This window comes from Chiloscyllium punctatum, chromosome 1, assembly GCF_047496795.1.
Source record: "Chiloscyllium punctatum isolate Juve2018m chromosome 1, sChiPun1.3, whole genome shotgun sequence".
NCBI lineage: Eukaryota > Metazoa > Chordata > Chondrichthyes > Orectolobiformes > Hemiscylliidae > Chiloscyllium > Chiloscyllium punctatum.
Genome location: NC_092739.1, coordinates 42,224,359 through 42,249,390, shown reverse-complemented (window position 1 = coordinate 42,249,390; position 25,032 = coordinate 42,224,359). Strand labels below are relative to the sequence as shown.

General features: G+C 40.0%; 1 protein-coding gene across 5 annotated transcripts in view; it reads right to left on the bottom strand.

Moving 5' to 3' along the window:
• LOC140453678 (AF4/FMR2 family member 1-like) overlaps nucleotides 1–25,032 on the bottom strand; it is a 164,260-nt gene that overhangs the window by 27,280 nt on the left and 111,948 nt on the right. For all 5 annotated transcript variants that reach the window (XM_072548713.1, XM_072548695.1, XM_072548829.1 and 2 more), the window contains 7 exons: nucleotides 23,991–24,077; nucleotides 23,729–23,765; nucleotides 21,394–21,436; nucleotides 10,508–10,562; nucleotides 9,801–9,838; nucleotides 5,888–6,044; nucleotides 2,348–3,541 (listed from right to left, as the gene is read on the bottom strand). In XM_072548713.1, coding sequence (XP_072404814.1) covers nucleotides 2,348–3,541; nucleotides 5,888–6,044; nucleotides 9,801–9,838; nucleotides 10,508–10,562; nucleotides 21,394–21,436; nucleotides 23,729–23,765; nucleotides 23,991–24,077 — 1,611 coding nt within the window. The remainder of the gene's footprint in view (nucleotides 1–2,347; nucleotides 3,542–5,887; nucleotides 6,045–9,800; nucleotides 9,839–10,507; nucleotides 10,563–21,393; nucleotides 21,437–23,728; nucleotides 23,766–23,990; nucleotides 24,078–25,032) is intronic.

Sequence of the window (25,032 nt, the reverse complement as noted above, 5' to 3'; positions counted from 1 at the left end):
TGCTAGGACCTGCACTTTATTTTGGTATAAATTAATGACTTAGATTTTGGAACACTGAGCAAAACTTTAATAACTTCAAACCAAACTTGGAGGGGCAAATCTGAACACAATACCAAAACTTTAAAAAGACACAGGATAGGTCAATAGTTGGGCAAACAAGTTGCCAATGAAATTTTGCAAAGCAGCGAGAGAGACGATGCACTTTGGCAGAAAGGATTGGGAGAGCCAATCTAGACAATGGCATAGTTCTAAAATGTGTGTAGAGACAGATGGTATAGGGGTTGGGGAGGGGTGGGGTTCCATCTGTAATCTTTGAAAGTGACAGATGGAATCCTGGGCTTCATTGGGAAGCATTAAGTACAAAAACAACAAAAGTAATGTTCAAACCTTTATGAAGCTCTGGCTAAGCAGCTTCCAGAACAGTACATCCAAATGTGGTTGCCAGAGTTTAGGAGGTATGACAAGGATCCATAACTGGGCACCAAAGACATTTCTCAGAATGGTTTCATGAATGGATGATTCTAGCAACAATCTTAGATGAGAAAAGCTGGGGAGATTTGATGGAGGCATTTAAGATCGAGTGGTTTAGAAAGGGCAGATAAAGATAAGCTGCTTCCATTAGTTGACTGTCCAATGACCTTATAACCTGGAACTCACTGCCATGAGAACGATGGAATCAAATGGAACGATGGAACGATGCTTCTAAACCACTTCTGGACTTGCTCCCACCAATATTGAACAAGCAAGCATTAGCAAAAGGTGCAGAAAGCATTGGGCTACTTTCACAGACCTTGGCAATGCCTTTGGAATACTAATGCTATGTTCCTTATAGATCCACTGCAGGTATATATATTTGTTAATTCATTCTTGGAAGCGGATGTCACTGGCCAACCAGTATTTTTTGCCCATCCCTAAATGCCCAGAAGCAGTTAAGAGTCAACTACATTACTGTAGGCCAGACCAGGTAAGGATGGGAGCTGCTTTCTCTAAAAAGGAGATTACTGAACCGGATGGGTTTTTCAGACAATTAACAATGGATTCATGATCACTGGACTCTTAATTCCAGATTTTCTTTTAAAACAGAATTCAAATTCTGTCATCTGCCATGGTGAGTTTTGAACCCAGGTCCCTGGATTAACAGTCTACCAATAATACCACAAGGCCATCAACTACCAAAGCACATCTGATAAAACATCTTAAATATATCCTTCCCATTTTAAGCAGTTGACAGAACCCAAGTTTTTCTCTTGATCAAAAAGTCAGTGTTTGGTTGTCGATTCATGTAGACGGAGCTCTACACTTTGCATGGATTGCAAATTTTATGGAAAAACAGACAACCTAAAGCTTCATCCACACAGTTATAGGGGGAAAAAAATGACATGGTAGAGAACAGATAGAAAGAGCACCTAAAATTCACATATATGCTCTCTATAAAATTACATCAATGTTTATGGCATGCATTGGATTCCTCTGTTGGGGAGCCTTGGAAGCCTCTCAACCAGAGTAAAAACAATTTGTGTTTACTTTACACATCGATCGTAAAGGAAATGACCTCATTCCACTATTGCAAAGAGAGAATCTTCTGTATTTTGCAACAAAAGACAAGAAATGTCAAAGCACTTTTACTTTGAATTCACAGTGCCAGGAGTGCAATACTCAAAATAATGACGATAACCTCTCTGGTTCTCTCTATTTACCTTGGTTTGGGGCCAAGATCTGTTACAGATCAGAAACTTATATATCATAAGCATTAGGCAATACAATTCCAGTTTTGCAAATTTAAATTTAAGTGGAAATTGCATCTCCTAACACCGATGAAAACATAGCTAACCAATGAAATCACTGCTTTATGCTGGAAACATTATGTTTTCAGTGCATATTCTATAGCTGTTGTCCTGGATAAAGTGCATTTGATCCATTTGTTTCTTCTTTGAAGACTCGGAGGGCATTAAATTAATAATCTCGTATTGCTGTGAAGAATCACCTTAGCAGCCTGTGGTTACTCCCTGCACTCCAACCTTACTTGGCATAATAAGCAATAGCGCTCAAGCTGACTCCACTGCAGCACCAAGGCAAAAGTGTTTGCGTCAACTTTCGTGTTGCAATTAAATTCAGAAGGTTCATGAAAAGGCTCACCCACATTTACACCCCAATTTAGCATGAAAATGAGAAGGTAAATAAGCCCCCTTAAAACCATAAGGACATTCGATAGCAACACAAAAATCCTCTCAGCAATACTACTTGCTCTTTCCTGCCACAAATGACTTTTGCCAACAATTTATCAGCCGATCATGTCTGGGCAAAGAGTGCAAGTGAAAAGGGAACAGCAAGAAAAAGAACAACTCACCGGATGCTTTCGCTTGATCTTGCTGGATGAACTTTCTTTGCTCTCCTTCAATTGTTCCTGGCCTGTACATTTCATAACACGGTTCCTGGGTTGTTCACTCTCTTTGCCAGGCAATGATGGGATTCTTGACAACAAACTTAAATCAATTTTTACAATTAGAGAACAGTGAACTTTACTGTCTTTTGTCGATGACTGCAAATCCTCGACATTCCTGATAGGCAAAACCTGATCTGAGAGAATTTTGTCATTTGCCTGGTTGGCTGGTTTACTCGGTTTAGTCCTATTTTCCTTTGTAATGGCTTTGCTGGTACTACTGCTGTTTTCTTCTTTGACCTTACCAGCAGGTTTATTAATATTGGTGTAGGTTTCCTCCCGAACCTGACAGTCAGGTTTCGCAATGCTGGTCCGTATTTCTTCCCTAACCTCATGTGCAGGATGGAGCAAAGTAGTCCTGTTTACCTCTTTGGCTTTAGTGACAGATTTGTTGACGTTGGACTTGTTTGCACTCCTGACCTCAACAGTGCACTTAGGGAAGGTAGTCCTGCTTTCCTCCCTGACTGGTTTACTGATGTTAACTCCATTTTCATCACATTCCTGCTTCTGAGGTGAAAGGGCTGCAGGAGGCAGACTACAACACGAAGGTGGCTCACCTTTGCTGGAATCTTGATCTGTGGACAAAGTGTCTCTATTTATTAATTGCTTGGATTTGAAAAAATTCTGGCCAGGACCCTTGTGCTTTTTCTTTTCAGATGAAACCTTGGCTGAGGGGTCAGATTGCCTTTTCTCACTCGACCGCTGCCCATCTTTTATTTTCACTTTGGCCTGCCCTGTGGAAGTTTGGTCTTTATCACCATGTGTGCAAGGTTCATTTTCAGCTTTAATTCCTCCGTTTGCTTCAGGCACAAGAGTTTTAACAGATTTGCTGGGTTGGTTTTTACTGACAGCTTGCTGCTGAGTGCTGCCATCATGCACAGCAGGGGAGTTCTGCCACTCACTTTTGTTCCAAGGTATTTCTTGCGCGGTTTTCTCTCGGCTAGAGCCACTACAATCATGGCCATCCTTTGCTTCAGATGTCTGGCTGTCTTGAAAATTGTGCCCATTCATTAACTCACTGTGGCTGTCAGTAGACATTGCAGATTGGCTTGGATTTATCCAATTATTAAGTTGCCATTTATTTGCTGGTGAAGGATCAGGCTATAAACCAATTGACAAGACAAATATGTAAATAAATAAAAGTGCAATATGTATGACTAACAACTACAGATATTAGAAGAAACACTCAGATCCCTATTCAACTTGTAACAGTTACAAAATTTTACTGAATTAAGTTAGTACTTTCATATCCCATGTTGTACCAGAACCTCAAAGCAAATACAGGCTGTAGTGGGTGGATTACCCACAAGTGCGCATTTTCAATGCAAGTAAATAGATTAGAGTTTGAGAATTTTGGCTGTCATTCTTTTGGGTGTACATTACAGAGGAACCACAATTATCCGGCATTCAATTATCCAGCAAGATCTCAAGTCCCGATGCGTAGTTAAACTATGATTTGGAGGAGCCGGTGTTGAACTGGGGTGTACAAAGTTAAAACTCACACAACACCAGGTTATAGTCCAACAGGTTTAATTGGAAGCACACTAGCTTTCGGAGCGACGCTCCTTCATCGGGTAGTTGCGCACCTGATGAAGGAGCGTCGCTCCGAAAGCTAGTGTGCTTCCAATTAAACCTGTTGGACTATAACCTGGTAATGTATGATTTTTAAACTCTGGTTAAACTAGATTATCCAGCATTCGATTAACCGAAGGAAATACTCCCTACCGGTGCCCTTCGGATAACTGAGGTCTCTCTGTATATGGTTTCTTAATGCCAGCACAGAACTGGCTGTTGGAAATTGGAAGTGAAACATGGAAGAAAATACATTTCAAAATGGTAAAAGAGAAAATGATTTCTACAGCATTAAAGAAAATGATGTGAAGCAGTGCACAAAGATGAGAGCAATGCCCTACTTATAGAAGCTTACCAGATTAATCACTCTGCTCCTGTTTTCTACTATAAATATAGCACAACTTTTAGGGGCACTAGATGCAGCTTCAGTCACCATTTAATAATTATACAAAGGAAATATTAGAACACTTTCAAAACAAATCTATTTTATTATTTATGACTAACAGATATTTGCATCAACAACGGCTTGTCCTCCGTGTTTAATTTGTTACAGCCATTTTTTTTAAAAGTCACAAAACTTAATTGCCTTGATAAAATCATGCACGCTTATGCATTTTAAACAGAAGCAATTCCAAAAATGAACTAGAAATACACATGAAAACAGAGGCAGAATGAAGGAATTCATCTCAGATTCTTTAATCTTGAGATCGTTAAAATAATTTCGGGGGTAAATAGACAAGGTTTTTTTTCCCCTGGGTTGGGGGAGCCCAGAACTAGAGGGCATAGATTTAGGGTGAGGGGGGAAAGATTTAAAAAAGGGACCTAAGGGGCAACTTTTTCCACACAGTGGGTAGTGTGTGTATGGAATGAGCTGCCAGAGGAAGTGGAGGAGGCTGGTACAATTACAATATTTAAAAGGCATCTGGATGGATATATAAATAGGAAAGGTTTAGAAGGATATGGGCCAAGTGCTGGCAAATGGGACTAGATTAATTTAGGATATCTGGTCTGATTCTATGCTGCACATGTCCATGACTCCATGACCCTAAAGGATATTTTAAAAACTTGACTGAAAGAAATACCAAAAAAAAAATCAGAAAAGAAAGTCCAGTCATCATTTCAGTCTCCATCAGCAAGGCTTCCACATAAACAACCTAGGTTCTTGGACAGAAGACAACATTTATTTGCCAACTACATCCATCTTTTCAACACCATTCTTATTTCACAAATTCAGGTACTATATTGCTACAACAACTGTACTGGAGTTCATGGGAACAAGGTGAGAAAACAGAAGTTAAAACACAGATAGCCATGAGCTAACTGAACAGTTCAACAGGCACAAAGCACTCAATTGCAAACGGTCTCCATATTCTCATGTTGCAGAATTCAGTTACCGCTCCTTGCAAAAGGTCACTTTCTACGTCAAAGATTGATGCTCTCAGATGAGAAAAGATGACTGTTTTGCATACAAATTAAGCAAATGAACTGGTTCAAGCTGGAAAATGTACTGCATGAAACAGCATCCATTTTAAAATTAAAAGCAAATTCTAAAGAGGAGATGTAAAAAGCTGATTCTGAAAATTAAGCATCAGAACTAAAATTTAATATTCTGCAAGGGATCACTTTCCATGTTGGCACCTGTCCCCCCCCCCACCACTGCTGCAAGTAATATTAGTGCAGTGATTGGACTCCAGTTGTCAAGATGCAAATTTTCTACTGCAAAATCAAACTGCTATGGTTCAGGGCAGGTAACTGTGTTCAACAAGGAGTCACTCTTTCCTTCTTGCAGTCACTCACAATCGAATTTTGTCTGGAGAGGACGACATCGACTCCAAGTCTAAATGTTCATTTTGCAACTTTAACTGTCACACACACCTCAGGTGTTGGAGCTCTTGATGTTCCTTCACTGTCACTGGAGCTACTTTCAGTCTCTGAATCAGAACCAGAAGAATTCTCAGATTCAGTCAAGTTGTTTAATCCGCCATTGGAATGTCTTGATATTGCTTCATCCCTCTGAGAAATCAAGGAAGCTCTGTGGAATAACAAGATATTATGATCATTCAAGGCATTAATAGTAATCTAGAATAATTAAACTACTCTTAAAACTGTGGTTTCTCTTAGCAATCAAGCTCAGGATTAGTGTAAAGCACATTTAGTAAGTTTAATCACAAAGCAATTTCCATTTGTTAATTTTACCCATTCATACATTTTAATTAGTCCTAGATATGAAATAATTTGTTTTAGTTAAGTGAAAGTATTTCTCTTTTATCAACTGTTATTTTAGTAATCATTGTCGTTTTAAAAAAAAGCTAGCAGACATGAAGGCAAAATATAGCCCTGCCGTTAATATGCCAGCTGAGATCAGCACACAGCAGAAATTGAACTGGGTTCACAAACTCAATACACATAATGAAATACAGAACTGAGCACAAAAAAAAACTTGTAACAGTCATAACATTTGCTTTCTATATGCCCAGTTCAAGATTACTTCAATATTATGGGAACAGTCATAAAATCTACAATGCCATGCCTAAGTTAAAAAATGTTACACGTGCATGACAAATGTTTCGAATGGAGATCATTCCTGGTAAACGATTACATTTCACGAACAGTCTGCCTTTAACGATGTCTTTGGTCTAATAGTGTTGTACTTGATCTGGATTGTTCACTGTATCACGTGTCACAATTAGCTATTCCACAATGTACCAGGGTTTAGAAAATGCCAGGGTCTGATGCGGGACAAGGTCTTTAAAAACCAGCATTATTAAATGCTGCAAAGGAAGCGATCTCAGTTTAGGCCTGAATAGCATAAAGACCTTCATATGGTAAAGACGTCGTTCAAGTTTTGAAAGCAGGTATACAATTGCATAGAGCTGTTGAAGAATTGCTCAGGACAGATCACAGAGCACTGCAGAAGTCTGAAATGAATTCCTTTGCAACAGTATAAATTCTGGTGGGCAATGTTCAATAATGAGCAATGAACTGCACTGCTAATTTGAAATCTATATAAAAAAAATTGAGGATCTTCAATCAGATTCAGAGCCTCAAAATACATGTCTTTTTGTCCACGTACCTTCCTATTAGGGGAGAGATGAAATACTTGCTTCACTCATATCTTTATCGTCTGGGATTGGTTATTGAGATTGGAGAAATACATAATTCCAATTTTCAAAAACTGGATGTTTCAGTAAAAAGGAACTATAAACCCATTGATTTGTCTAATTTCAATCACAGGAAAAATACTCTCTATGGTCACCAGCATCGACGACATTTTACACTGCTTCTAGAAATAAAATTGCGAATAAATCTCTGCTGAGGCATCTTGTAGTGTTGAGGACCTATGTTTGGATAGCAACATTGAATTTGGATAAAAGTAGCATTCTGCACACATGCAGGACCAACTCCCTCAACGGTATAAGAACTGAAATCAATTGAAGATCCTGGTGTTACAGTATCTAGTTATCTCTAGGTTTTTGACTAGTGTCACCAACTGAGAACCAGAACAAAGGTTGCATTGCCAAAACAGTTCAATTTACAGCAAAATGCATCTTGTACAATGTGGAATATTGAATAAAATAAAGGAGTTACAGGAACATAGGATCAGGGGTAGGCCAATTGGGCCCTCAAGTCTGCTCTGCAATTTGATAGGATTATGGTTAATCTGTGGCCTAACTCCATATGCCTGCCTTGGGACCATATCCCTTGATACTCTTGCTCAATAAAAATTCATCTACCTCAGATTTCAAATTTAACAATTGAATTAGAATCAGCTGCCATTTGAGGAAGACAGTTCCAAACTTCCACTAATCTTCGTATGCAGAAGTGCTTTCTAACATCTCTCCTGAATGGCCCAGCCCTAGTTCTTAGACTATGCCCCCAGTTTTAGGTTCTTCAAACCAGTGGAAATACTTTATCTGCGCTATCTTTTCTTGTTAATATTCAGAAAACCTCTATTAGATCACGCCTGGATCTTCAAAATTCTAGAATATAAAGGCTGAATTTGTCTAATTTCTCCTCATAACCCTGAATGCCCTCCAAGGCCAAAATATCCTGACCAAGGTGTGGTGCCCATATCTGATGAAAGTACTCTTAAGTGGAATCCATTGAGGGTTTGTATAACTACAGGATAACTTCTGCATCTTTATACTCCAGCTCTTAATATCTACAGGCCAGCATTCCATTAGCCACCTTGACTATTTTCTGCACCTCACTGCAGCTTTTTTGTAAAAATAAGCTATGCACCAAGCCCCCAAATCTCATTGGACATCCACTGTTTTAACATGTGCCTTCTTAAAAAAGAAAATTCTGATTTATCATTTTTTTGGTCCAAAATGAATAAGCTCATTCTTGCTCATACTCCATCCATCTGCCACAGCTTTGCTCATTTCCTTTATCTATCAACATACTGTTGTAACTTAATGCTTTGGTCTACAATGCTGCCCAATTTTGTATATCCGATACGTTGACTGATCCACTTCCTGATGCTGCCTGCCTTGCTGTGTTCTCCCAGCCTCCTGCCTGTCCATCCTGGTGCTGCCTGGCTTACTGTGTTCCCCCTGCCTCCTGCTTATCAACCAATTTTGAATTAGTAGCAAATTTGGATATTTGACATTTCAGGTCATGACCAAAATTGCTCATGAACATTGTGAATGACTGAGACCCCAGCATACATCCTTATAGTATATCACTAGTGACTTCCTGCAAATTTGAGTACTTGCTCATTATTCCAGTTCTCTATTTCCTATCCATGTCAGTAATTTGCCCTCAAATTCCATGGGCTTCCACCTTACATAACATTCACTTGTGTGAAACTTTATTAAAATCCTTCTGGATGTCTATACAAACGCGATGCATTTACACAGGAACCTCAATTATCCGAAGGACACAGGCAGGGAGTATTTCGGTCAGTTAATTGAATACTGGATAACATAGTTTAGCCAAGTGTCAGGATCTTGCAATCTTGCCAAATAATCCGAAATTCAGATCATCAAATGCCGAATAACTGAGCTTCCTCTGTATTTAAATCAGTTCACCACCTTTGCCCCAAAAAAAAAGGTTTGCCAGGTGTGATCTACTCTTCACTAACTTATGCTGCCTCTCCATGATTAACGGAAATTTTTTTTTGAGGCGATCAGTTACACTATCCTTGATTGTAGGCCACAATTTCCCCACCACAGGAATCAGGTTAACTGGACTGGATTTCCCTCGTTTCCCTCTGTCACCGAACAAGGACAAATTTATTCACCAAATGGTGGGTGGAGAGAAACATTCCAGATTTTCATATTACACTCTCCCATTGTCCCACTTGCCCCAAATGCTGCTGTTTGGTTTCACTAAAAAAAAAACTCGACACTGCTACAGGCATGAGAGTCTACTGTTAAGCTTTAAGCCTGATGGACCTGAATTCCTTGTTCAGATAAAAGTTCATCATTTGTTCCAACTTTATCAGTTTGGTCTTCCACACGTATAAATATTCAAATAGTTGCTTTCACGTGTACGGCCCAACAACACAACTGAGGTCAGCTGGGGTAGCTGTTAAAGCAGCACAATTGCTTTTGGGGAAGGTAGAAGGGGGAAGAAATCTGGCACAGCCCCATCTCCAGATATCACCTGATGAATTTCTGCTCGAGAAAGTGTTGGTGTGTGGAAGCAAATCAGGATTTAATAATGATTTGCTTCTTACTGTGAAAAGGCACATGAAAGGAAAGCATCATTTGAAGTATGCCTTAGGACACCATTTCGAACAGGCAAAAATCAAAATACAAATTTGAACAGAAAATAAATGTACCTTTCAGGGGCAGAAATAGGCACTGGCTTTTCCATGACCTGTATTTGAGGTGTGGGGGAGGAGAGGAGGGTGAAGGGAAGTAATAGTGGGCATGGGAGGGAGAAGAGGTGAAAAAAGAAGCAAGCAAAATCAGTCTGCTACATCTTAAAGTATGCTTACATCATTCATGCCTTCCAAACTACTTAGATACCCTTAAAACAACTCATTTTCACATTTATTGAAGAAGAATATAGAAATTGATATAGGGATCATAGAGATATCTCTCTCTGCTAAAGAAACACAAGTAGTTATACAGCTCAAGGCACGACACTATAATCAATCATGAGGCAGGACCCTCGTATATTTCAGCCAGAACTGAACCTTGAGTCGATGATTTTGATACTATCTTGAACCACACAACAGGCCTCTAAGCTAACTCAGCTAAGCAGAGCCTAGATTACAGAAAGAAAAAAAACAGAAATAGTTGGAAAAGCTCAGCAGGTCTATGGAGAGAAAGCAGAATTAATGCTTAGAGTCTGGTGAACCTTTTTCAGAATACGACGTTCTGAAGGGTAACTGGACCTGAAATAGCAACTCTGCTTTCCTCTTCACAATGCTACTAGACCTGCTGAGCTTTTCCAACTATTTCCATTTTTCTTTCTGACTTCCAGCATCTGCAAGAGTTTTTATCTAGATGATAGACATTCCACAGAAAATCAAAGACTAACCTGATCTCCATCACTGTCATCACTGCTGCTGATTTGGAGGTCATTTTCAAGTGTCCTGAAAATAAATTTACACAATCTTTGAGAAGGTGACCAAACAGGTAGATGAGAGTAAACCGGTTGATGTGCTGTATATGGATTTCAGCAAGGTGTTCGATAAGGTTCCCCACAGTAGGCTATTGTACAAATGCAGAGGATTGGGATTGTGGGTGATATAGCAGTTTGGATTAGTAATTGACTTGCTGAAAGAAGACAGAGTGGTGGTTGATGGGAAATGTTCATCCTGGAGTCCAGTTACCAGTGGTGTACCGCAATATTGGGTCCACTGCTGTTCGTCATTTTTATAAACTACCTGGATGAGGGTGTACAAGGGTGGGTTAGTAAATTTGCAGACAACACTAAGGTTAGTGGATAGTGACGAAGGATGTTGTAGTTACAGAGAGATCTAGATAAGCTGCAGAGCTGGGCTGAGAGGTGGCAAATGGTGTTTAATGTGGACAAGTGTGAGTGATTCACTTTGGTCGGAGTGGCCGTAAAGTACTGGGCTAATGGTAAGATTCTTGCTAGAGTAGATGAGCAGAGAGATCTCGGTGTCCAGGTACACAGATCCTTGAAAGTTACCACCCAGGTTGACAGGGTTGTTAAGGCATACAGTGTTTTAGCTTTTATTAATAGAGGGATAGAGTTTCGGAACCATGAGATTATGCTACAGCTGCACAAAACTCTGGTACGGCCGCACTTGGAATATTGTGTACAGTTCTGGTCACCGCATTATAAGGATGTGGAAGCTTTGGAAAGAGTGTAGAGGAGATTTACGAGGATGTTGCCTGGTATGGAGGGAAGGTCTTATGAGGAAAGGCTGAGGGACTTGAGGCTGTTTTCATTAGAGAGAAGAAGGTCGAGTGGTGACTTAATAGAGACATGTAAGATAATCAGAGGGTTAGATAGGGTGGACAGGGAGAGCCTTTTTCCAAGTTTGGGAACGGAGAGCACGAGGGGGCATAGCTTTAAATTGAGGGGTGATAGATATAGGACAGATGTCAGAGGTAGTTTCTTTACGCAATGGTAGTAGATTTGCCAACTTTAAGTACATTTAAGTCATCACTGGACAAGCATATGGATGTACATGGAATAGTGTAGGTTAAATGGGCTTCAGATTGGTATGACAGGTCGGCGCAACATCGAGGGCTGAAGGGCCTGTACTGCGCTGTAATGTTCTAAGTTTCTGATTAGATTAGATTACTTACAGTGTGGAGATAGGCCCTTCGGCCCAACAAGTCCACACTGACCCTCCGAAGAGCAACCCACCCAGACCCATTCCCCTATATTTACCCCTTCACCTAATACGGGCAATTTAGCATGGCCAATTCACCTAACCTGCACATCTTTGGACTGTGGGAGGAAACCGGAGCACCCGGAGAAAACCCACGCAGACATGGGGAGAATGTGCAAACTCCACAAAATAGTTGCCTGAGGCGGGAATTGAACCCGGGTCTCTGGCGTTGAGTTTTGATTTGGCAAAGTCATTTGGGTTAGCAAATGAAAATTGGTAAAATCTCCAGAAATTCAGAAATGGCCTTATTATCTTTTTCGAACATAGAACATGGGTGGCACAATGGCACAGTGGTTAGCACTGCTGCCTCACAGTGCCAATGCCAAGAAAGTATTCCGTTTGTCAACAGCGCAGTACAGGCCCTTCAGCCCTTTATGTTGCGCCGACCTGTCATACCAATCTGAAGCCCATCAGTTGACAAACTGAATACTTTCTTGTCTACTATGCAATGTAATTTTTATAATCCCAGCACAATCCTCAAAGATTCAGTGAATCTAGACTTTTTTTGAACCACAAAAATGATGCGGCTCTAGAGAACTGAAAGAAATGTTTTACCGTTAGTCAAAAATGATCCCAGGGCAGTGTGTCATCAAATTAACTATCATTCAACATTAATTCCAGTAATGTTATTTGGAAAAGCAGAGATTAACCAGGGATAGTCAGCTTGGCTTGGTTCAGGAAAGGATGCATCTTACTCATCAAAAGTGGATTTTTTGAGGAATTATCACAGAATTGATTAGGGTAGTATAGTGGATGTTGTCTACATGGATTTCAGCAAGGTATATGACAAGGTCCCACACGTGGCAGATCATTTGGAAAAATTCATGTCGATGGGATACAGCGGAATGTTGCAGGCTGAATCCAAAACTAACTCAGTGACCGGCATTAGAGGGCAATGGCTGATGGATGTTTTGGCAAATGGAAAGTAGTGTTCCATAGGTTTCAGTGCTGGGTCCCTTGTTTTTGTGCTATGTGAATGATTTAAACTTAAAATGTGAGAGGTTCAACTGGGAAATTTGCAGACATGACAAAAATTGGCCAGGTCGTTGATAGTAAAGAGAATGGTTGGTGTACGTACAAAAACGTCAGCAGTTTGGTTGAGGAGGGGGGCAAATGGCATAAACAATTCAATCCAGAGAAATGAGAGTTACATATTCAGGGATGGCAAACAAAGCAAGACAATAACCAAGAAATGGCAGAGTGAGGTATTGAGAGTTAGATGAAGTGAGACCACGTTGGGTGCATGCTCACAGGCCTCTGAAGGTGCCAGGGCAGGTAGATAAAGGTGGCAAACCACGTGTGAAGCTTTCTTTCACTGGGTAAGCTACTGATTACAAAGCAGGAATCTAATACTGAAATTGTACAAGAATATTTGAATTGTGCAATTGTTTGCCTGAGAACAGAGGATGCTGAGGGAAACTTAATTGTACAACTGGACAAAATAATGGATTAGGATGGACAGGGAGCACAGTCAATCCGTATAAATAGGTCAGTTACAAGAGCATAAGATTTAAGGTAATTTGAAGAATTAGCGATGACGAGACAAAAGGCATTTCCACTCAGATGGTGGCGCAAATCTAGAACGTCCTCCCTGATTTGGTGGTGAGGTGGAAACCCTCAAGTCATTAAAAACGAATCTAGATCAGCACCTGAAGTTCTGTAACCTGCAGAGCTCTGGACCAGGTGCTGGTAAATGGGATTAGAATGGATTACTGGTTTATTCAAACATGCGCTGGTTGGCCATTTTGTGCTGTAACTTGTATATGGTTCTACGATGAAGGTTTAGCTCCGTCCCTGGTTTGACCTGGGATTTGGCTTGAGTCGTAGGTCAGTACAACAACACAGTATATATTATTACAAGTTGATCTTAGGTCTCCAGTTATACAGCTAACAACTGGCCACATTACCACAATGATTATATGTCCAAAACAAATCAAAGCTTGTGACACCCTTTGGAATGTCCTGAGAACATGAAATAAGTTTTGTTTGGTCTTTATGCAAAAAATGATTTTACTTATATCAGAAACTGCTCATTTTTAACAGCACAGTAAATCTGATTTTAAATCATCCATTCCATGTGGAATGAGAAAACATATGACCCAATGTAAATTGTTGAAGACTATCCATCTCACAGGTGAACCACACTGAACAGGATCTGAAGCGCTTTATAACACAAAGGATGTGACAAATAATATATCAACATAAAAAATTCTCCATCCTCCTTGTGTGGCAGCCCACTTAAGCATAGAATCTCTCTCTAATCAAGGTTCAAATTCAAAACTGGCTCCACAAAATCTTGAGAGAATTTAGTGAAGTTGAATATTATAACCCAAGTTTAAATCCAGAGTATTTCCTCTCTCTCGAATCAGAATCAGAGATGTACAGCACAGAAACAGGCTCTATGGTCCAACTTGTCCATGCTGACCAGATATCCTAACCTAACCTAGTTCCATTTGCCACACTTGGCCCATATCCCTCTAAACCCTTCATAATCATATACTCACTTTATTGCTTATAAAAGCTTCAATTTCAGATTGCTTTAGGAAGTGCAATCCAATTCTCTCAGAACAGAACTCCTACAGTGTTGAAGCAAGCCATTTGGTCCATTGAGTCCACACCAAACCTCTGAAGAGCATCCCACCCAGACCCTTACCCCAATTCCTGCAACCGTACACTTCTCACGACCTAGCCTACACATTCCTGGACACTATGGGCAACTTAGCAAAAACAATGACTGCAGACGCTGGAAACCAGAGTCTAGATTAGAGTGGTGTTGGAAAAGCACAGCAGTTCAGGCAGACATCTGAGCAGTAAAAATCGGTATTTCGGGCAAAAGCCCTTCATCAGGAATACCAGTCCATCTTTGGACTGTGGGAGGAAACCAGAGCACCTGGAGGAATCCCACTCAGACACGGGCAGAATGTGCAAACTCCGCAATTGCCTGAGGCTGGAATTGAACCCGGGTCCCTGATGTTGAGGGGCAGCAGTGCTAATCACTGTGCCACCCACTTACATCATCATAGAAATAGCTTCAAATGTCACAGCTACCTGCAGTTCATCACAAAAATTTACATGTCATTATAGTAACCATATATATAAAAATGTGCAAGATGTCATAGCAGGAACACTTTCAGGATGTTCTTTTGAGATTAATGCCGAAGGAGTTTGGGTGTTTGAAAGACATTAAATCCAACTAAGGAACACCTAATAATTATTGCGAGAAATAGAAGTGAATACTTATCTCATCTCATTCCTCATCACGGACACTCCAAGGTATCTAAAAACTACTTTATGTTTATTATCACTTTGCTGTTTGTAGGAGTTCTCTGGGAACAAACTGGTCCATACATGTTCAAAATTCCAACATTGACTACATTCCAAAAGCGCTTAATGTCTGCAGGGATCTCCTGCAGTCGTGAAATATACTGAATAAAAACAATATTTTCGCCCCCATAGTTGAATCGCTTTTCATGTTAAACCTTGGAGGTATGAGCCAGACAGAACTCTTCTGCAGACATCTCTGGACATTAATCATTAAAGAATTGTTAAACGATCACAATTGTGTGGCCGAATTAAACACTTAACATACTAAGACCATGAAAAAAATTAAGACAAAATGATGGAAAACACAAAAATATGCGTTGTAATTATCAGAGACATCGAAATCTTCTATTCTTCTCTCCTCACAGCGCCAGAGACCTGGGTTCAATTCCCGCCTCAGGCGACTGACTGTGTGGAGTTTGCACATTCTCCCTGTGTCTGCGTGGGTTTCCTCCGGGTGCTCCGGTTTCCTCCCACAGTCCAAAGATGTGCAGGTCAGGTGAATTGGCCATGCTAAATTGCCCTAGTGTTAGGTAAGGGGTAAATGTAGGGGTATGGGTGGGTTGCGCTTCTGTGGGGTCGGTGTGGACTTGTTGTACTGAAGGGCCTGTTTCCACACTAATGTAATCTAATCGATTTTTTAAAAAACTACTCTCATGCCAACTGATTCTAACTCAATTAACACATGATCCGATACATACTTCTAATTGAAGGAAGACTACTGTTCATGTATATAATGACCATTTGAATGGAGAGTAGAGTAAAAATAGAAAGAGTACCATTGAACCTGGTTTATATATATTTAATGTAATATCACAGAATCTTAATCCTAATACTGAAGGTGATTAAGTGAAAGATCCAAGTGGACAGAATACAAAGGAACAAAAGAGTGAGGATCAGTAATTGAGTGAATAAATTATCCTAAACGCTAATGCTTCCGTTAATTAAATATTTTAATCTGAAGAATAAGCCTCCAAATTTCAAGTTGCACTTGACTAATCCTCAAAAAAAATCCAATTTTGTTTAGAGACTCTGGCGTGATAATTTTTTGCATGCAGAGCATGTCACCTTCTCTGTACTGCTGCAAGCTAATCAGGTGGTGATGTAGGTGCGAATCCTAAAATGATTAGGAAAACATCTTCAAGCAGTTTGTGTTAAAACATCAGCTGTTTACAAGCAAATTGCTAAAATTACCATGCATCAGAAGGCACATTGTCAGTATTTTCTTCACCACATAACTGCTTTCAATTTTCTGTATTTAAATGCTAACTTAATACTGATTACACAGCATAACAACTTTTGTGGTAGTTTGTGCATTTACAACTCCTACAGAATGTCACAGCACAAAACAAAGCCATTCAGCCCCATCAAGTGTCTGTAAACATTTCTGACCACTGAGGCTACCTTCTTCAACCCATATCCTTGTTTACTCTACATGCCCTTTAAAAGTTCTCTTTTCCAAAGACTAAATGCTTTTTTTGGAAGGAATGAACAAAATCTGCTTTAACAAAAAAAAATTGTAGCTGAGAAGTACATTTCCTAAACAGTGTGTCAGGGAAGTTCTGTAATTGCCTCGGGTTTCAAGTAAACCTCCATTTTGGAGGTCAAGAGCTATCAATTGGCCGGGGTGGGGTGGGGGGGGCGAAGAAGATTGATAAAACCAGACAATGTAAAAACCACATAATTGGCTTGCAGCAGCAGGCTGAGCAGTTAGGCCTCTACAATTGGTTTTGGTTTCACTGAACTTTCGTTGAACAAAAATGTTCAACAACATTTTCAATCTTGATCAAGATCGAGTGATCAGTGTAGAAAAACTTGAACATGGACATTTCGATGATGGATGCAATCAAGCTTGGTTGCTATGCCCATGCAGCACTTAGCCCCATTAAACCGACCACAAGCTAATCTGCAGAGCCATGGAGGTATAGCCTGCACACCAGCAGGAGTCACTTTCTTCAAAACAAAAAGTGTGAAAAGGAAGAGAGAGATAAATTGAAAAGGTTTACAAAAAAGTAACCAACTGTGACACTGAGCAGTAGTGCTTCCACATCACTTCTGATCTTTAATTAGCAAATGTTTCCAAAGTTGAACAGTCAGTGCTGTAAATAATCCCATCAAGGATGATACTGCAAAAAATAAACTTGCAGGCTGTGATACTTTGATAAGGCAATTTGAGATGGTTTCACTTTACACTAAGGCACAGACAAATGGAGACTGCAAAACTGTGTGGTGTACAGTTCTAATTACCCTCTAGGGCAATCACCTAATTTGAGTATAAAATAGGCAAGGCTGCCGCAGTATTCCGATGCTATAAATATCTCTAGTCTAATTTAGACAGTTTAGCATTAAACCCCATCTGACTGTTTAATCCCATAAATCAAGTAAGGATTTATCACTGCAGCAGAAGGGAAGTTAATAATTAGGCAACTCCTTACAGTAAATATCAGGCCAGCTTTCTGGCATACTGATACTGAGCCATGATCATATTGAATGGTGGTGCAGGTCGAAGGGCATTATGGCCTACTCCTGCATCTATTGTCATAGATGCTGACCCCACCACACTTCACTAATTACTGACCAGCCAAAAAACAAACTAGATTGTGCTTTTTGCAGGATAAATTTATCCAAAAGTTGCATGTTACACAAATGCATGCTGACTTTGAATAAAAGATAGAGAAATTTCTCGTGAAGCTGATGCTGCACATTGCAGGATGGAGTTCCACTTATAGGTCACATTCATATTAAGTTTCCAATTGTTTTCTGGCTTTCTACTGCTGCCTCACCTTAACGGTTTGAATCTGCAGGGAACTGCAATGTCATAGCACCTCATCCAAATCACATAACCGTACAACAGAAGGCAACCACTCACGTTTCTCTCAAACATGCCAGTTCTTCAAAGAGATTAAGTTCCTGTACGCTCAGTTTTTCCTCCACAGTCCAAAAATGTTTCTTATCGCAGTGACCTAGTTATTCTAACCACCAAAATAATTTCTCTCTTTCTGCCTCACTCTTAAAATCTCTAAACCATCAAACCATCCCATAGCATTCTAAATTTCAAGAAAAACAACACTAATGTGCCTCATCATTATGTGGAACTTAACCCGCGGTATCAGTTAACCTCAGGTATCACGCTAACAAATCTCCCTCTTCCACTTCCATTGTTTCAATGCAAATACTAATTATCTATTCTTTCTAGGTCTAAACCGGATTACCCCACTGACCTATTTTGAATTCCGTTTGCCACTGTTTTGATCATATAAATTCTTAATCTCTTTAATTTTATACTTTCGTTTATATCACTAATAATGCTGCCTGATTTTTGCCATTGTCAGACTTGGATCATTCCATCATCATCCAGGTCATTAAGTAGAAGAATAACTGATGCACTATTACAGATCCACATAGAATGCTTGCAGTAGCAACTTGCCAATTGGAGTAGTTCCCCTTTCTGAAAGCAACAAATACTGGACCTCACAGCAGGCCAGACAGCATCCATGGAATGAGAGCAAGCTAACGTTTCGAGTCCAGATCAATTTTCATCAGAGCCATAGTGAAGTGTGGTGGGGTCAGCATCTATGACAATAGATGCAGGAGTAGGCCATAATGCCCTTCGACCTGCACCACCATTCAATATGATCATGGCTCAGTATCAGTATCCTATTCCTGTCTTATCTCCATAACCCTTGATTCCACTATCTTTGAGAGCTTTATCCAACTCTTTCTCAAATGAATCCAGAGACTGGGCCTCCACTGCCTTCTGGGGCAGAGCATTCCACACAGCCACCACTCTCTGGGTGAAGAAGTTTCTCCTCATCTCTGTCCTAAATGGTCTACCCCGTATTTTTAAGCTGTGTCCTCTGGTTCGGCACTCACCCATCAGCGGAAACATGTTTCCTGCCTCCTTTGATAATCTTATTGTGTATGGTCTTTAATAATCTTTGATAATGTTATCGTGTGGGTGGGCGGCTGGGGTGGTGTGAGGGAGATGGGTGTAGGCTGCTGCTGGAGAAAACATCTATCACTCGTGCTTCCACCCTTGCCCCTTCCTGTCACTCAACTGTGATCGGGGGTTCCATTGTCCTCACTTTTCATCCCAAAAGGGTCATTCTCTGCCATTCCACACAAATCCAGCAGATCACCACCACCAAGTACATCTTCCCCTCATTCCCCCGTCTGCATTTCACAGGGATCATTGCCTCTGGGACATGCTAGTCTATTCCATGACCACCATTAACGCCCACCACACCCCGTGGCACCTACCCATGTAACTGCACAAGGTGCAACACCTATCCCTTCATTTCCTCACTGTTCACCATCCAAAGGCTTAAACATTCTTTCCAGGTGAAGCAGCATTTCACCTGTACCTTCTCCAGCAAATCCTCCAGCATGCTGAGGACAGACATGTGGGTATGCAAGCAGGACAATGTGTTAAAATGACCAGCTACAGGAAGGTCAGAGTTCCTGCTTTTGCACAGACTGAAGGTGTGCTATACTTGCTGCACCCAATGTGGCCTATTCTACATTGGAGAAACCAAACAGACCCGGTGACTGCTTAGTGGCACATCTTCAGGCTGTACAAAAGCAGGAACCCTGACCTTCCTGTAGCTGGTCATTTTAACACATTGCCCTGCTCGCATGCCCACATATCTGTCCTCAGCATGCTGCAGTGTTCCAGTGAATCACAGCGCAAACTGGAGGAACAACATCTCATCTTCAGAGTTTGCACTTTACAGTGTTCTGGACCTAATACGGAGCTCAACACCTTTAAATTGTGAACCAATGTCCATTCCTTCTGTCTTTTTTAGCTTTACTTGTTACATTCTCTGTTATCACACCCTCTCCCCCAGCCCCACCACCACCCACCTCAGTGGGACTGTTTTCTCTTTCAAGTCCTGAAGAAGGATTACACCTGAAACTTGACTTCGCCACCTCCTGATGCTTCCTGGCTTGCTGTGTTCTTCCAGCTTCCTGCTTGTCTAATGTGGATTCCAGCAGCTGCAGTTTTGTGCGTCTCTCTAACCCTTTCAAGTCTGGCAGGTAGACACACTATTGTTCTGCCATTAGCACATTCCGATCACTTAAACTGAACTATTTACATCTTTTCTCCATGAGCACCTGGCACCCACTACCATCCCTGCCCCATAGCCTAAATGCTGTCCCCTCACATTTCACTTCAGCTCTGATAAAGTCAATTGGACTCAAAATGTTAGCTTGCTCTCTCTCCATGGATGCTGTCTGACCTGCTGTGATTTTCAGCATTTGTTTTCAGTACAGATTACAGCACGTGCAGTATTTTATTCCTATCTCCCTTTTCGTCCTACATATCTCTCGATAAGCAAATCATTTCCACAAGTTTGACTTTAACTCTCAGTCTCTTATGGAAGTCTGTCGCAATTGCCTTATGGAAATCCCTATAAATGTAGATTTATAAACACAAAGGCCCCTTGAACCTTTTTTTCAAGATTACATAATCCAGTAATATTCAAACAGCCAGCATTCTAAAGCAATGCACAGAGCTATATATCCATGCAATTTGTCTTTAAATAGGCATTGGAGGAGATTGTGTTTTATCCCCAAAAAGCAATGCTAATAAATAAAATAATTCAGCCCAGAAAGTGTTCAGCACCTTGTAATCAATTTAAAGCCATAAATATTCCACCATCTTGATGTAAACTGATTAACAGGACACTGCAATTTAAGATGTAGGACACCTCATTGTGGGTCTTCTACAGAGTTAAGAAAGAAACGCAAAACTCACATCCCTCAATACTTGTGAAATGAATAGGAGAACAAAAGCCAGTCTACATGGTTTAAAGGTGGTAAAACCAAATTGCCAAAAACAGTTCAGCACTTCACATCATTTTAAAGAGCTAATAAAATTCAACAAAATTAAGGAGGTTATTACTGTCAAGGAGCAGCCAATAACATTGTGTTTTATGAGATTGGAAGGGGAATATGGAGGTTTTCCAGCCCACAATAGATTAAGAGAAAGAGAAGGATGTCACCCACACTCTATCCAATTGTTACCTAACAGCATTGAAACAGATACATTAATTTGTTGTGCTGTCTATTTTAGCATCGACAACAGGAAGGAATATGCTAACTAAAATTTGAGGAAGAGTACACCAGGTTAAAAATTTCATAAATACAACTGACAAACAAGAGATTGCACACAAGTCATTCAAGACAGCAAAAACAAAATTACAGTTGTATTTTAAAGAAAATATGTACTTACGAATTCTCCCCTCGAGAACTTTGTGGAAGGATCTCACATTTCTCTGGAAAATAAAGTGCAGATGGAACACAAAGGAAGAGCTAGTAGCACACATCCTGCTATTTACTTTGATCAATCTGAAGTTCAAGTTTCAATCAACTAATAAACGGCTCATGTTTCTAAATGGCCCAAATCTAAATTAATAGTTTAATTTATCACAAGCATATTGTATTCCAGTCCCATCTGCTCCAGAGATGTGTAGTAATGTCTGAACAGATTGTGTAGAAAATACATTTGGCCTGCATGAATATTTTTATTTAAAAATTCACTTTGCACCTGGAGAAATCCAAGATTCATTACTAATTCTTAAACTCAACATCACAGATTATTGCATAACTTGTTCTGGAGCCCTGCAGTGACAAGATGCTCAAAGCGGAGAGAAAGAGTATCATTGTATTGTTCAGATCTGGACACAGCAACCTTGCCAATTCATTGATTATAGAGTTGCAAGCAAAGTTTGGCTATTATTTGACAATTCTTAGAGGCCAGCATAATAATACTTCAAATGTATTTCGTTGATTTAAGCACCCTGGGATATCCTAAGGTTGCAAAATGCACTATACAAATGCCAGACTTCCTTTAAGCTAAAACAATCTTGTACATATTTTTAAAAGTTATTGTTTTAACTAAAACTTGCATTTGTTCCAATTAATGACTAAATATACTGTAAGAAAACCATAGTTAGAAATAACATAATGCAATGATGATGCAGTAATTTAATTTTATGCATAAAAGAAGCCATCGATCAAAATGGCCATTGTTTCACTTGTGGTGCAGTGGTAGTGTCCCTATCCTTGCACCAGGCGGCTTGGGTTCAAAAACCACCTGTTCCAGAGGTGGGATAGCAACTCTGAACAGGCTGATAAAAATACTTTTTTTTCTGCTTGACTTCAACAGAAAAATCTGGATTGTTGTGACAAATCCATACTGGGTTTGGAGTCAGCTGATAGAACTACCTCCATCAGCAATGCATAGTGAAAGGGACCTCAGCCAAAAGCCCAACTTCAAATCGTGGCCAGTCAACAATAGATTAAAAAGAGCGTGATTTAAAGAGGTTAATGCCTCGCTTATATCAGAGGTCAGGACCTGAACAACAAGTATTTGGATCATTCGATTCCTGACTGGCAGTATAATCCAAGTGGATTTATAAAAGTCCATTCCTGCATCAATAAGCACTGGAGTACTTACAGCCACATATTTGGTCATTGCAACCTTATCTGGTTAATGGACTATGACTTCGTGCTTCACGTAGGAGCTTAAAGGCTTGTGACAAAGAAGAATCTCTACAAATATCATAATATTTGCACATAGGTATTCATTTTAAAGGTCATTTTGTCTCACTTAATGCTTTTATGCCCACAAGACAAGTGAAAGTTTGTTCCTAGGATCTAATTGAAATAGTTGGAAGGGACGCTAGAGTTCAAGGACAGTGATGGGGAAAGTTGGAAGTCAGGCAAGTTAAAATGCTTGCTGTTGTTTGAGTTGAGGCGAATTCTGGCACCAAATTCCTAAATGTTTGCACGCATAACCAGAAGATGCCAAAGAAATATCTTTTAAACCAACTGACCAGACTCAGAGACATGGGTAATGTCAGCACAGCCTGCTGGGTTTTGAGCTCCCCCTGCTAATTTCTAGAAGCATCCTTTAGGCCTATCAAAACTGCGTCTGGTGTAATGGCGATCTGTCACTGTGCACCAGAAGCACTTCCAATCTGAACTGCTTCTGGTGCCTCATATTGGTAACAATTGACCTGATGCAACTCTTACAAGTTCAATGCTCACTTCCTGAAAAATCACTTGGGGCTCAACCATCCATGAAACGGTGCCAAGATCACTTGTAACGGAGTCACTTTGTTATGGAGTCTGTATTGGAGGCTCTCATTCCCAATAACCTGGGAATGCAAGCCAAGTGGGTGGGTGGCTCTACAGAGTTTTGGAATCACAAAAATAGAGGACTGAAAGCAAGCAAGCTTACAACATCTGTATTGGGCACTCATTTTTATGGCCTTCTTTACATATTGGAGAAGAGTTCTGAAGCTATTAGGAAAGGGCAATAACTGCCCCAGACTCTCACCAAATGAAGTCAGGTTGTGGAATTTTCTGTCACCATTCACAGTTTTACCACAATAAACTGGTTCATTGTAACATAACTTGTCACTTTTAACTAGTATTTTAATTAGTTTATACTACAAAATAAAGACTAGTCATTGTTTGTTTATATGTGCAAAGAAAACCCAATCTCAGTAGCTTTTAGAATTTTAAACACTACTAGTAAAATCAAATGAGTTATTACTCACTGTGTCCTATAAAACCAGAAGGGGCATGCTGGGTGTCCTAGATACAAAGAAAATATCTCAGTGTTTTCGGTTATGAGCCTCACATTTTAAAAAATAATTCTTGAATTCAAAGTGTGCACAGATCAATTTCTCTCCGCATTGCAAATATTTTTTTCCTCGAAAACACTTTAAATTTAATATTTTCTTTTTCTTTAATTTCAGCAAATAACTTCATATAAAATACTTGGTTAGTTCTATTACCTATCTGATATTCATCACATACCTTGTTTTGGAACGGAAATTTAGATGATTCTGTTGTGCTGGGTGTTTGAATGGCAGTCAGAGGTGGTGGCCATGATTGCGTCATTTCCTGCCAAGACAACCAAAACAAGTCAACCATGAGATTTCCATCTCAGTCAAGGAGAATCCCAAGTACAGAAGGAGTCAGCCTGATGCTAGGGATTTCCAATGTAGAAGGTAATAATAGGGACCGTATGGACGTGGGAAATCGTTTCTAATCATGGGAACATCGGGAACTAATTAAGTATTCCAGACAAAACAAAGCAACAACGAAGGGGCATTTTTTTAAAGTGCACAGAATTTATATATTCTCAAGCCATAGACAAAGCCTGTGCTAAGAGTGCTCATGAGTAATTTGCAAGTCCTTATGGCTGGCTAAGAGTGATAGGTTTAGATCCCTGTGCCTAGTATGCGCATTAGAAAGTGGTGGTAATATGATGGAGTAATATACTTTAAATTAATATTGATCAAGAGAAAGCTATGTAACCAAAAACGTTCACCTTGCACTTATCAGGACAAGCACAAGAATTGTGATCATATGAAATCTGAATGGTTGTCTCTTTTCAGCAATCATCTTCTTTGCTACCAAGCGACACATACTGTTAATGGAAAAGGCAAACAAATACAATGGGGGGAATGTTTAAATATAATCAAGATAGATCAGAAAAGTAAAAACCAAACAAAGAAATACAGTAGACTGCTTTAAATGGAAGCTTGCTCATTTTGATTTGGGACCATTAGCAACCTACATATTGGTCTTCTGCATGTTGCTCAATTTCAGATTATTCAACAAATCAGTTAAGTTTAATATTGAGATCAGAACTTAAAATCCAAAGTACTTGCAACATGGCAATACTGAATTTATTAAAAGTATATTTAGGCACATTCATGAGATATGGGTGCCATAAGCTGGGCTAGTATTTACTGCCCATCCGCAGATGCCCTTGTGAAGCTGGTGGTAAAGCTGCCACCTTGAACTGCTGCCAATGTCATGTAGATAGATCCAGATCACCATTTGGAGGGTG